The 12,729-nt window shown below is 35.4% G+C and overlaps 2 protein-coding genes and 1 pseudogene across 2 annotated transcripts; all 3 read left to right on the forward strand.

The window, feature by feature from the left end:
• Nucleotides 1-812: 812 nt before the first annotated feature.
• LOC120202469 (pre-mRNA-splicing factor ISY1 homolog) lies at nucleotides 813-1,154 on the forward strand. Its single transcript, XM_039202879.1, has one exon. The coding sequence runs from the start codon at nucleotides 813-815 to the stop codon at nucleotides 1,152-1,154; it is 342 nt and encodes a 113-aa protein (XP_039058810.1).
• Nucleotides 1,155-7,805: 6,651 nt separating this feature from the next.
• LOC120202470 (pre-mRNA-splicing factor ISY1 homolog) lies at nucleotides 7,806-8,350 on the forward strand. The gene is made up of 2 exons (XM_039202880.1): nucleotides 7,806-7,838; nucleotides 7,901-8,350. Exons 1-2 carry the CDS (start codon nucleotides 7,806-7,808, stop codon nucleotides 8,348-8,350), a joined length of 483 nt encoding a protein of 160 aa, XP_039058811.1.
• A 3,302-nt stretch (nucleotides 8,351-11,652) lies between these two features.
• LOC120202522 overlaps nucleotides 11,653-12,729 on the forward strand; it is a 15,382-nt pseudogene continuing 14,305 nt past the window's right edge.

Raw genomic sequence — 12,729 nt, forward strand, 5'->3', positions numbered from 1 at the left:
TGAGATATGCTGTATTATTCTTGATTTTGGAACTGGCTTTTTAGTTTTATCCAAGTTTTTTTTCTTTTATTTTGGAATTTCTAGTTTGCTATGTTTCATAAAATGACTATTTAAGTACCTTCTTTGGTTAATTGTATGAGAGTTCTAATTTAAATTTTTTTTTAGATTTTATATTATTATTTAATGAGAATTATAGGTCAAGTTTGTTTTTTCCCGTTAAAGTATATGACTACGGATAACGATAAAAGATAAAGAATAACAAATTGATGAAATGAATTGTGGGTTGGATGAATACCACTATTTTTTTTTTATAAAAATGTAAATACAAGAATGTAATAAAGTAAATATAAGGATTAGTGTGCAGGGCATGTCACATGCTACAAAATATTATTAAAACGATATACCAAAATACATAATTAATTTAAATATTTAAATAAAGATAATTATTGTAATGATTACATTTAAAAAAATAATGTTAAAGTTTAAAATAATATATATATATATATGATAAAAAAGCTTAAGTTTAATTGAATTTTTAAATGCTATATAAAGATATAAGGTCTAACAATTAAATTGTTAAAAATTCTCATCAATTAAAGAATCAAAATTGTTCGTTTCAATTGGGTGGGCTGTATAAAGTTTATGACGTAAAAGATGAGTAATAAAGTTCGGTTGTTAAATTTGTAATTTATCCTCTTTTTTCTTTTGGTGGTTTTTATCAGGTCTCGATTTCAATCTTCCAAGGGTTTTAATCTCAGTCGCTAAATTTTCTCGGAATCCTACCCCTTAGTTCCGACACCCTCAATCGAGGTATGGCTCCAAACGAAGAGAAAGAGCAGTCGATGCTCAATCGATTCATAACCCAAAAAGCCGAGGAGAAAAAGAAACCTAAAGAACGCCGCCCTTTCCTCGCCTCCGAGTGCCGCGACCTCGCCGAAGCCGACAAATGGCGTCAACAAATCATGCGAGAGATCGGCCGCAAGGTCGCTGAGATTCAGAACGATGGCCTAGGAGAACATCGATTCTGCGACCTTAACGACGAGATCAACAAGCTTATCCGAGAGAAGTCTCATTGGGAACGCCGTATTGTAGAACTCGGAGGCTCGAATTACGCTAAACATGCTCCTAAAATGACGGATTTAGGAGGGACATAGTGGATGTTCCGAACCCAGCGGACGTGGCCCCGGGTATCGGTATTTCGGAGCGGCGAAAAAGTTGTCGGGAGCTGTTTGAGAAGGCGTATTTACTAAAGTGACCCTTTTGTATCTAATATTCCCCTTTTAACACCCGTTGACCAATATTTCTCGAAGTAGCACCCATTGGCTGAGGTGGCATAAAGACTCATCCCCGGGGACGCTCTTTACCTGGGTTTTTGATGAATCGGCTGTCACGTGTGGAAGTCGCATCCCCAGGGACGCCCCTTCCATTAAATGCCATAAATACCCTCATCCGTTTCCCCCAACTACCCCTCCTCCCCTCTTATATAAACTCCCTCAACCCCCCTCCAAAATCATTTTCTCCTCTCTTATATAACTCAAAATCTTCAACTATTTGAGTTTTAAATTTCTTATTAGTGGTAAGAAATTTCTTATAATTAATGTTAATATTTATTATTATGTTTAATTTAAATTTATTATGAATTTATATTAATTTTAATTTTTTATAATGCATATTATTTAGGATACTGATCGTATTTTAGATACATTTATTAAAAATTCACGTATACCGACACCGAAACATATTTTGCCATATTTGGCTTCTGTCGAGTTCGGATATATTGCAACCATTATTGGCGGTTGCAAACTCGAACCTGTCATAATTTCTGCATTGATTGAGAGGTGGAGGCCCGAGACACACACTTTTCATCTTCCATGTGGAGAGGCTACAATTACATTGAAGGATGTCTCTATGCATCTGGAGCTTCCCGTCGACGGAAATATGATGTGTGGTATGGCGGATGGTGATTGGCAGTCAATATGCATGGATTATCTTGGAGTTGCTCCGCCAGAGTTTAATGGAGGTAGAATAATTTTATCTTGGTTGAAAGCTAATTTTGAGGTTTTAAATGAAAATGCTTCAGAGGATCAAGCAAAGGCATGTGCTCGGGCATATATTCTACGAATAATTAGAGGAATATTGATGCTCGACAAATCTCGCAACCAGATGCATTGTATGTGGTTACGGCATCTGATCGATTTTGATAAAGCCGGAAGATATAGTTGGGGTTCTGCAGTTTTGGCATTTCTCTTTAGAGAAATGTGTCATGCGACAAATTATAAGAAAACTGCTATTGGTGGATGTCTCCTGCTTCTACAATCATGGGCGTGGTTCCGTATGCCTTTCTTATGCCCGATTGTCAATGAACCATACGTATTCCCCTTATTATTGAGGTAATTTTCGAAGTAAATTTTTATTTAAATATTTTTAATTAAATAGGGTGATATTTATTTTATATTATATTTCATAGGTGGTCGATGAAAAGAAAGAACCATAGAGATATACCTACTAGACTATAGGAAATTCGTTTACTTATTGATACAAAAGCTGGGTCTGATGTATGTTTTGAAATATGTTTAAATATGAATATTTTAATTTAAAATGTTAGATATAATTAGAATATTATATTTATTTGAATTGTATATTTATATTTCAGTTTTAGTGGATACCTTATGCGAGCGATGAAGTAAAGGCTTGTATTCCACCCCACCTGAGTGGGTCATTAGAGGTTTGGATGTCTATTGTACCTCTTATATGTTATGCTATTATTGAGTGACATCCAGTTGATCGCGTGCTCCGTCAGTTTGGTTGTACGCAATATATTCCTGGAGCACCTAGGAATTTAGACGACATGCATAACATCGATAGACGAGGCAAGAAAGATGTTAACTGGGTATTAAGACATAGAGATTGGATTGTGCTTTGGGAGAACCGGTATGCACAGTTGGCCCCTCGACAATATTACGCTGAAACTGGTCATATGGTTACGGAAAACTATATGGACTGGTTTAATGAAAATGGAAAGTCATTTCTACTTTCGGCTGAAGCACGAGGGGTTAACATTCCTAGGCGCAGAGAGAGACGTCCACCGTCTCAATATCATCATCCCCCGACTCGTGGACGGAGAGAAGGCGCTATCGGTTCTGTATCAGTCCCACCACAACATCCCTATCCACCGATGATGATGCCCAACCCTCCAGTTCATATGCCATCTCCTCAGGGGTATATGCCAAGCCCACCAGTTTATATGCCATCTCCGCAGGGTTACATTCCTAGCCCTCAGGGTTACATTCCTAGCTCGCCAGGTTACATTCCTAGCCCTCAGGGTTACATTCCTAGCCCGCCAGGTTACATACCTAGCCCGCAGGGTTTTATGACACCATATGGAGGTGCATATACGGGTATGTTTAATGATCCAACATATGGATAATATGCATCTTATTTGGCTGGTGATCCTTCTCCACAGACACCTCAATCTCCATCTGGATCACAGACATTGATGCCAATATTTTCACATTTTTCTCAATTTTCTATGAGCGGTAGGTTTGTTAGTAGTAGGGTTGCACATTTGTCGGATTTCAATCCGATCCGGATCGGTTTTTATCCGATCCGGTTTTTTCCCATAGAAAAAAAAAACCGGTTTATAAAATAACCGGTTCGGTTTCTAACCGGTTTGGAGGGCCGGATATCCTAACCGGTGTAACCGGTTTTAGTTTTAAAAAAACCGATTTTTTTAAAAAACCGGTTATAAAAAAACCGATTTTAATATTCCAGATTGCTCATAGGGAACCGATTCCTCCCCAAGGGGGTACCGATTCCTCACTGAATGGTTTGGCTCCGAGATTTCCAGAATGCTCGGAGGGAACCGATTCCCCCATAGGGGGTACCGATTCCCCCATATTCAACGGTCGAAATATTTGAATTTTACACTTAGGGAACCGATTCCCTATGAGAGGAAACCGATTCCCTATGAGAGGGTACCGATTCCCCACGCTCCAAGCATTTTTATTAAATGTTTTCACACTTAAACAACTATATTATCTTCATTAATTATCACTAACGTTCAGAAGTGATTCAAGGTGTATTTAAGCAAGCTTAGAAGCCATTGATCAAAGACAAGAAACATCAAGCAACTAGAATCAAGAGAGAATCAAAGAGAAAACATCAAACCTCAAGTTCGATAAATTCAAATACTTAATTGAAATACTTAATTAACTCAACATAATTGAAATACTTAAATACTTCAAAGTTTGATAAATTCAAATACTTAAAAACTTCCAAGTTCGATAAATTCAAATACTTAAAAACTTCAAGTTCGATAATTGAAACAAAGTTTACGATAATTGAAAAAAGTTATAAAATAAACTACATTGCCATCTCTTCATCATCATCTTCGCCTTCTTCGTTTGGAGGGGATATTCCAAGTTCGACTTCTTCAATGTGTAAGTTTGCTTCCAAATCGGCATCAATTGTATCTTCTAGGGTGGTGATATGGTGCTTACGAGCCGCTCCATCCAAATAATCCTTTAAACAAATGCATACTTCCACCGACTCGGGACTTAGTCTTGATCTCCGTTGCGATATAACCCTGCCACTAACAGAAAAAGCGGATTCCGAAGCTACCGTAGAAGCTTGGACGGTTAGTAAATCACGGGCCATGGCGGCTAGAATCGGAAATTGTGCTTCCTTTTCTTTCCACCAAGCCAAAATATCCAAACTTTCAAACTCTTCAAATGTCATTTTTGATAGAAAATCGCATGACATGTAATTTCCCAACTAGCTACTTGGGGTGGTAGTACGTGATCGTTTGGATTGGGAATTTACAAGAGTGTTAAAAAGATTCAAATTTATGTTACTTGGACGTCTACTAGATGATTCCGCATTCATTCTCATTTGATCGTGTATTACACTACTTGATCCGTATTTAGTTAAATAAATTGCAAACATGTCTCGAAAACATTTGTTAAAATAATTTATTTGGTTTTGGACAAAGTTGGGTTCATCATCGGTTAGATTAAAAACAAACGCAATTTGTTCAATTAGTGTTTCAACCCCACCAACATTTAACGTTGGGTTTAAAGCGGCGGCACAAGTAAAAATAGGGGGAATCTCCTTAAAATATTTTAAAAGTTTTTCCTTCATTGCAAAGCCAATTTCTTGAAAAACTTCGGTTTCAAATTCAAAGTCATTTAGTCGGGTAGCCAACAAAAATATTTGATTAAGAACCAACGGGCTAGTAGGGTAATAAACACCGGATAAAAAAGTTGTTGCATTTTTAAAAACCTCAAGCAAATCGGTTATTTTGGCTATAGTTTCCCAACTCGAATCCGGATAAATGTTTGGGACATGACCCCTCTCGAAAAGCCGATCGTGAAATGTTTGCAATGTTTCCCTTTGCCTTAAGGCAGTATGCATCATCATCCAAGTTGAGTTCCAACGAGTTGGACAATCCAAATTAGGACCCAAAGCTTTTTTATTAACGGACTTACAAAATCGTTTATAATCATTTAGTCTTTTGTTGTTGTTACAAAGAACCGATTTTATCATTGTTTTAAATTCTAATCTAATCGGCTCAATAACCTCCAAACCGGCTTGCACGGATAAATTAATTATGTGTGCAACGCAACGGGTATGAAAAAACGCACCGTCTAAAATCGGTGAAAGTAATATTTTCAATCTTGGAACCGCGTTTGTATTATTCGATGCATTATCAAAGGATATAGAAAAAACTTTATTTTCTAATTTATAAAGACAAATTACCCTTTTTAAAAGTGTAAATAAATTAGCACCGGTATGCGGCTCACCGAATAATTCAAACGCGATTGTTCTTTTCATCATTTGCCAATTATTTTGATCTAACCAATGTGACGTAACGGCTAAAAAAGAATTTCCGGTATTATGAGGGGAACTCCAAACGTCACATGTAAGCGACACACCATAACGGTGTTCTTGGAATCCTAAAATCATTTTTTCCCTCGCCGTACGCCACATTTTTATAACATCTCTTCTAAGGGTAGTACGACTTACTTGAGTATAACGTGGTTGCATTAGTTGTTGAATTGTTGTCGTGAAATCTTCATCATCAAAGTGGTCGAACGGCAATGCTTTTGTAATCACGAACTTTGTAAACGCTTCTCGTAATTTTTCGTTGTCGTAAACAAAAACACCACCTTGCGGTGTAAGATTCGATTGACTAGGATCCGATCTTGAGCGAAGTACCTTGCATGATTTTGTCAAATGGTTCTTCAACGTTGTGTTTCCTTCCGATGCAAGAAACTTTAGACAAAGTTTACAACGCGCCCTCCTCGAGCTATTTGACATCTCACATAAATCGTAGTGATCCCAAATGTCTTTGTTTCGAGTGTGTTCGATCACTCTCACGACTTCAAGGTTTCCCCCGACGGAAGATTCAGCCGTGTTACTCATGATGAACAAAAAATTACAAAAATAAGATTTGAGAGATGTTTAAGTGTTGTGTAATAAAATTTGAGAAATTTGTAATCAACCAAATACATCCCCAACTTATTTATACATGTTTAGGGTGGTAAAATGGTAATTTTTTAAAGAAAAAAACGGTCAAAAACGGTCACAAACCCCCCCAACGGCTATATTAACGGCTAGTTTTTTAAACACAGACCGGTTTTTTTCCGGATAAAAACCGGTTTTTTATCCGGTAAAAAAACCGGTCTAGGTTTTTTTCTCCAAACCGGTTAAAATAACCGGTTTAAAAAAATCCGATCCGGTTAAAAAAAAAACCGGTTTTTCCCAAATCCGGTTTCGGATATTTTTTTCGAAAAATCGGATATTCGGATTTTTTGTGCACCCCTAGTTAGTAGCACTCCTCCAGGGTCGTTATTTTATACAGGCCCTTCAGCGTCATCTACAACACCAACCGAAGAAAATGCCGATGATGATGATGATAGTGAAGATGAGGAGACTGAAGAACAAGTTCCACGAAGAAATCCTCAACGAAATAGACAACCACCGCCATGTGAAACTCATTCGAGAAGACATCGGTGATCCAGTTATATTTTAATGTTATTTAAATAGTTATATTTCATAAATTTATGTAATTTGGTTATGTTATTTAAATGTTTCATGGTTGTTAGAACAATATTTTTAATGTTATTTTTTATTCAAATTTAACATTAAATGTTTTTAATATACAAATTATAGTATTTGATATTTAACATTAAATTCAACTTAATATTCAAATTTAACATTAAATGTTTTTAATATACAAATTAATATTCAACTTAAATTTAACATTAAAAGTTATATTCCAATTATAATTCACATTGCTTAAATTCAAATTAAATTTATCCATACGTATGAATTTATCCAATTAAAACATATACATTAAAACATATACATTAAAATCAACTTAAAATCAACAATACGTTTAATATTATAATTTCATACATTTTTCCTATAACTACAATAAGATCAAAGTTAGTTTTCATCTATTATTCCATCCGATTAATGTTGCGTGGAATAGGTGAATGCCAAAGTCCCTGAAACATATAATACTAAAACCTAAATTCGCTCCACCTTGAACACACATTTAAAAAATACATTCGATAATTCTTAAATTATAATCGAAACACTTTACATAATATATTAATTATTTATAATAATAATAAAAATAAAATCTTTATTATTAAAAGAAATACTAGCGTGACAGCTGACTCAGCAGAACCCATATAAAGTGCGTCCCCGGAGATACGCCTTCCACATGTGGCATCCGACTCAGCATAAATTCAAATAAAGCGCATCCCCGGAGATGCGCCTTTGTGCCACCTCAACCAATGGGTGTTACTTCGGGAAATATTGGTCAACGGGTATTAAAAATGGAATATTAGAGACAAAATGTGTCAGTTAAGTAAATTCGCCGTTTGAGAAGCCTCCGGAGTTGCGAAAGCGAAGAACTAGATATGATATTTATAAGAGGATTGATGCGAGTTATTATGGGTATAGAGATGAAGAGGGCGGGGTTTTGGCTAGGGTGGAGGGGCCAGCGGAGGCAAAGATGAGGGCTGAAGCGGAAGAGGAATGGCGGAGAGTGGAAGAGATTAGAAGAGAAGCAAGGAGAGGAGCCAAGGAGGTGGTTAGCGTGGGAGCTGCAGCGAGGGAGTTGTTATTTGAGGAAGAAGAGGATGTGGTGGAAGAGGAGAGGAAAGAGAGGAAAGATAAAGAAAGAGAATTCGTTGTGCACGTGCCCTTGCCCGATGAGAAGGAGATTGAGAGGATGATTGTTGAAAGGAAGAAGATGGAGCTTTTAAGCAAGTATGCGAGTGAAGGGCTGTTGGAGGAGCAGAGTGAAGCCATGGACTTGCTTAATATTCATCGGTAGAGTAGGTGCCGGTGATCTTGTATCTTTTAATCCACAACTTAGATAATATCTAATTATATAACCTTCCTATTTTGGTTAATATTGCTTTTAGATTTCATTTTCATTTTGAGTTTACAGAATTAGTTTCCTACATGGGACTTGGTTTTACATGTGGAAAAGAGTTAGAAATTTTTTAATATTTGCAAATTCTGATATTGTCTACACCTATTGTACTCTTGATGTTATATCTTGATTTGGTTGCATAGATATCGTTGTTTATCTTGTGATAGCTTTCATTTGTCGTTATTTCTGGTGCTTTCGTACCTGTTGTTGATGTCGTTTGAGATTATAAGAAAAAATGTCTCCCTGATACTTACATTGAGCAGCAGCGATTCACCATGAATGTAGTTTTGGAAATGATACTGGAATTGTTAACTCTGAATAGTGCTACTCAGCCCCAGATGACTGATATTGCCCATAGCTTCGGAGTCTTTTGCAAGTTTAGAACACGTTGTGGGCACTTTAACATGTTTTCGTAGGTCGAGAGAGACTGTAGTATTTTTAATCTAACTATTTTAAGTTTTCTTATAGAGGACTTTTATGAACTCTGATGAAATATTAAGATATTTTTGTACCATTTAACCCTAACTGGCCTTCCATTATGTTCTATTACTTTCACTTCAACTCTATTTGGAGTTATTTCCTATATATGCCTCTGTGATGGCTGTTTAGGTATTATAACTTGTTTAAATTCCTAGACTGTGGATACCTTTCATGCTTTCACTCACACAAAATTGGTTTCAATTCATTTCATGGTAGGGTTTGTTTTTACTACTGACATTTGATATCATACTGGAAATTGACAATCCACCTGTGATCTTTTAACAAAACATCCCTCCAACTGTTAAATTGATACCATACTGATTTGAGTAGAGTTTTGTTGTACGTTCTTGGAATATTTCTTGCTCCAACGGGTGATACATCCCCGAGAATGGACTATCTGAAGATGTTGTGTGACGAAGGGAAGAAAGGCAAATTAAATTGAGCGAAATTCGTTGCGGACCAATTGATAGAGGCAATAGTGATTTTCCAAAAGTCCCAAAAGCACATATACTTGCAAGGTTGCCTTGCAATATTAGAGGTAATTGAGTGTTGAAGATTTTTTTGTTAAAATATTTATTTAAGTGAACGGAGTTGTAGATGTTAATTTATTAATTTCCTTTGGAATTCAGTTTGTATTGTTTGATTTCTGGTTGAATTCTGCGAGTGTCTCGACCTACCAAAAAGGGAATTAGATCATCACCAGCAAATTTTTCTCTTTTAATCTCGAACTCGAGCTTAGCTAATGTAACATTTTAATTTATATTATACTTATTGTTGTGTTCTTTCCACTCCTCCCTCTGAAAAACTTCTCCAATGTAGGTCCCTTCGTTTTTTTTAACCCCAACACGGTTACAATTTGTGCATCCCCACAAGAGAATGATAGCCACCAAAATGAAGCATACGGTTTTCAGTATCAAATTTCTCAAACAACTCCCGACACGACTCCCTACAAATTTGTCATCCCTTTACCTCAATCAAACTCTCAAAACATAATTCTTTCACAACATTAAGGTTTCCCTTCCCTTCCAACGCCTCCATCAAATTATGCAATCTTATCAAACTACATCTTGTGGACACTTCTTACATTTATTTAAAAACAAAAAATTGTGTTATGTTATGTTATACAAAACATTTAAAAAATGTTATATGCTTTGAAAATATTCGGAATACCTTCTTCTCATGTCCACTCATCCATACGTTATAAAACTTCTGTTTGTTTTTCCTTCATTTTTACATAAGGTTCTTTCTCCTCTTCGCTCATCAACTTCCATTTCGCCGTTGTTTCCTTTCTCACATGCGATCAATGTTGCTTTATCAATAATGTTGATAATAATCCATCTCTATAACCTTCTCAATTCAATTCACATACAAACAAAACCAATATTCTTATCATTTTTTTAAACTCCCTCCAAATGTCTACATTCTATCACACTGTAAACATTTCAAATTTATCATCAATCTAATTTTCTATTAAACTTTTAATCAATAACCACCTTTCAAACAAGTTTAAGACAAATACACGATCACTTATTAAAAGTGCATATATATACACATTGGTTTCTTCGGCCTTCCCTCTGTCTTAGTCGTATCATGGTCTTGAAAAACATCTTCTCCCTCTTTTTAAGGCACAATTGCCATGTCAAAACCTCCCATTTCATTCATTTCTTCGACTGATTTCATCTTTTTCATCTTTTCAATTATTTATCTTGGTTTACTAACAATAATCAATTTTTATTCCTTCAACCTATAACAATAATCAGTTCTTCGTTCCATAGATTTACCCTCTACAATAAATCCTAATCATTAAATCCAAAATAACTTATTAAAAGACGTCTTGTATTCGTTTTATTTTTTATTTTTTAATTTAAAATATTATTTTTAATATTAACAACACCGTACTTTCCATTCGTCTTTAAAATTAGGGTAGTTTTTGCTATATTTTGAAAAAAATGCAATATTTTGACGAATCAACGATCGTCCAAATCTTTTACGAATCAACTCAAGCTTTAGTAGAGATCACGTTACCTAAAATGATAATCCTAAACAAATCAAAATTTATTTTCTAAACTTGACGTATAACTAAGAACTCTTCGTATGAAGGACAATAAAAAATTATTATTATAATTGTTCTCCAATTTTTTCAATATATCAAAATGTGATCGATGGAAAGGTCAAATGTTAGAATTATTTTATAATTTAATTTTTGGGTAAAAAGTTTATAAATGGTTTTAAATTATAAGATATTATTTTGTTGAGTTCACGACTATTAAAAATTATAAAATGACCATCTGATTAGAAAATATTATTTTATTGAGTTCCTCGAATATTAAAAGTTAAAAGATTAGCATGCATCTGAGTTAGATGTTAACAAACCAACTGAGATATGATAGTCATTTTAGATTCTGAGATCATATTTTATCATATATCAGTCAACAGGTTGACGTCTAACAACTTTTTAATGAAAAATTAACATAATAAATAAATAAGAGATTATTTTATAACTTTTAATAATCGAGAGACTCAACAAATTAATATATTATTAGAAATTTTGTAACTTTTTGTAATAAAAAATTCAACAAAATACTCTACTCAATAAGTCAATAACCATTTGTATACTTTACCATTAATTATATATATATATATATATTTTAGCGGTAGGTGTGTTTGTATTTAAAAGTAGATAGAACACTTCCAAGAGAACACAATAGAGTGGTTGAGTAATAGATTCGATGGAAACAAATTGGTATGAAGGTGGGTTGAGGATGATCGAGGAGGTGACCACAAATGCTGAGCGAATTCAAGATGAGTTATTGAGTGAAATACTTAATAGAAATGCAGGAACAGAGTATTTAAGGCGGCTCCTCCATGGCCAAACTGACAAACAACTCTTCAAGAAAAATGTTCCCGTTGTTGCTTATGAAGATCTTAAGCCTTACATTGATCGGATTGCTAATGGGGAGAGATCTGATATCCTTTTAGCTGACCCCATTACAGGCTTCTTTATGAGGCATGGACTTGTTGCTTTGTCTATTTGGCAATCTTGTTATATTTCCATTCCTTCCTCCTAATTATTCTACCATATGTTTGATAATATGCAGCTCTGGAACTTCGGGAGGGCAGCCAAAGCTGACGCCTGTCACTGCTGAAGAAGCACAGAAGTGGGAATTATTTTATACCTTGTACGAGTCTCCGGTGATGAAGTAAGGAACCCATTTTGTAGATTTTTATTTATTTATTTTTTTGCTCATATAAGAGCAGTTTAGTCCTAAAGCTAACCATTTGGGTTTATCCATTTGATTTTAAAGGCATTTTGGTGACATAAACCAAGGCGATAAAAGAATGGAATTTTTGTTTGCTAGACCAGAGATTGAAACCCCTAGTGGCCTCACGGCAGCAACTGTCTCAACGAGCTTATACAAGAAGAGTGGGTTTAAAGCCATGTTAAATAAGTTTCACACAAGCCCCATTGAGGCCATCTTTTGCCCAGAACCCGTACAGAGCTTGTACTGTCAATTACTTTTTGGTTTAATCCAACGAGATGAGGTTGTCTTGGTTGGTTCAGCCTTTGCATCTACCTTGCTAAGAGCCATCAAGTTTTTAGAAAGTCACTGGCAAGAGCTGTGCTCTGACATAAAAGCAGGTCTAATAAGCCATCGGATCACGGACTCGGGATGCAGAAGTGCAGCATCATTGATCATCAAGCCTAATCCACAACTGGCTGACTTGATAGAAAACATATGCAATTCTAAATCATGGGAAGGAATAATCAGAAAACTATGGCCTAAAGCAAACCATGT

Source organism: Hibiscus syriacus, unplaced genomic scaffold (assembly GCF_006381635.1).
Source record: "Hibiscus syriacus cultivar Baekdansim isolate YM2019G1 unplaced genomic scaffold, ASM638163v2 tig00008843_pilon, whole genome shotgun sequence".
Taxonomy (NCBI): Eukaryota; Viridiplantae; Streptophyta; class Magnoliopsida; order Malvales; family Malvaceae; genus Hibiscus; species Hibiscus syriacus.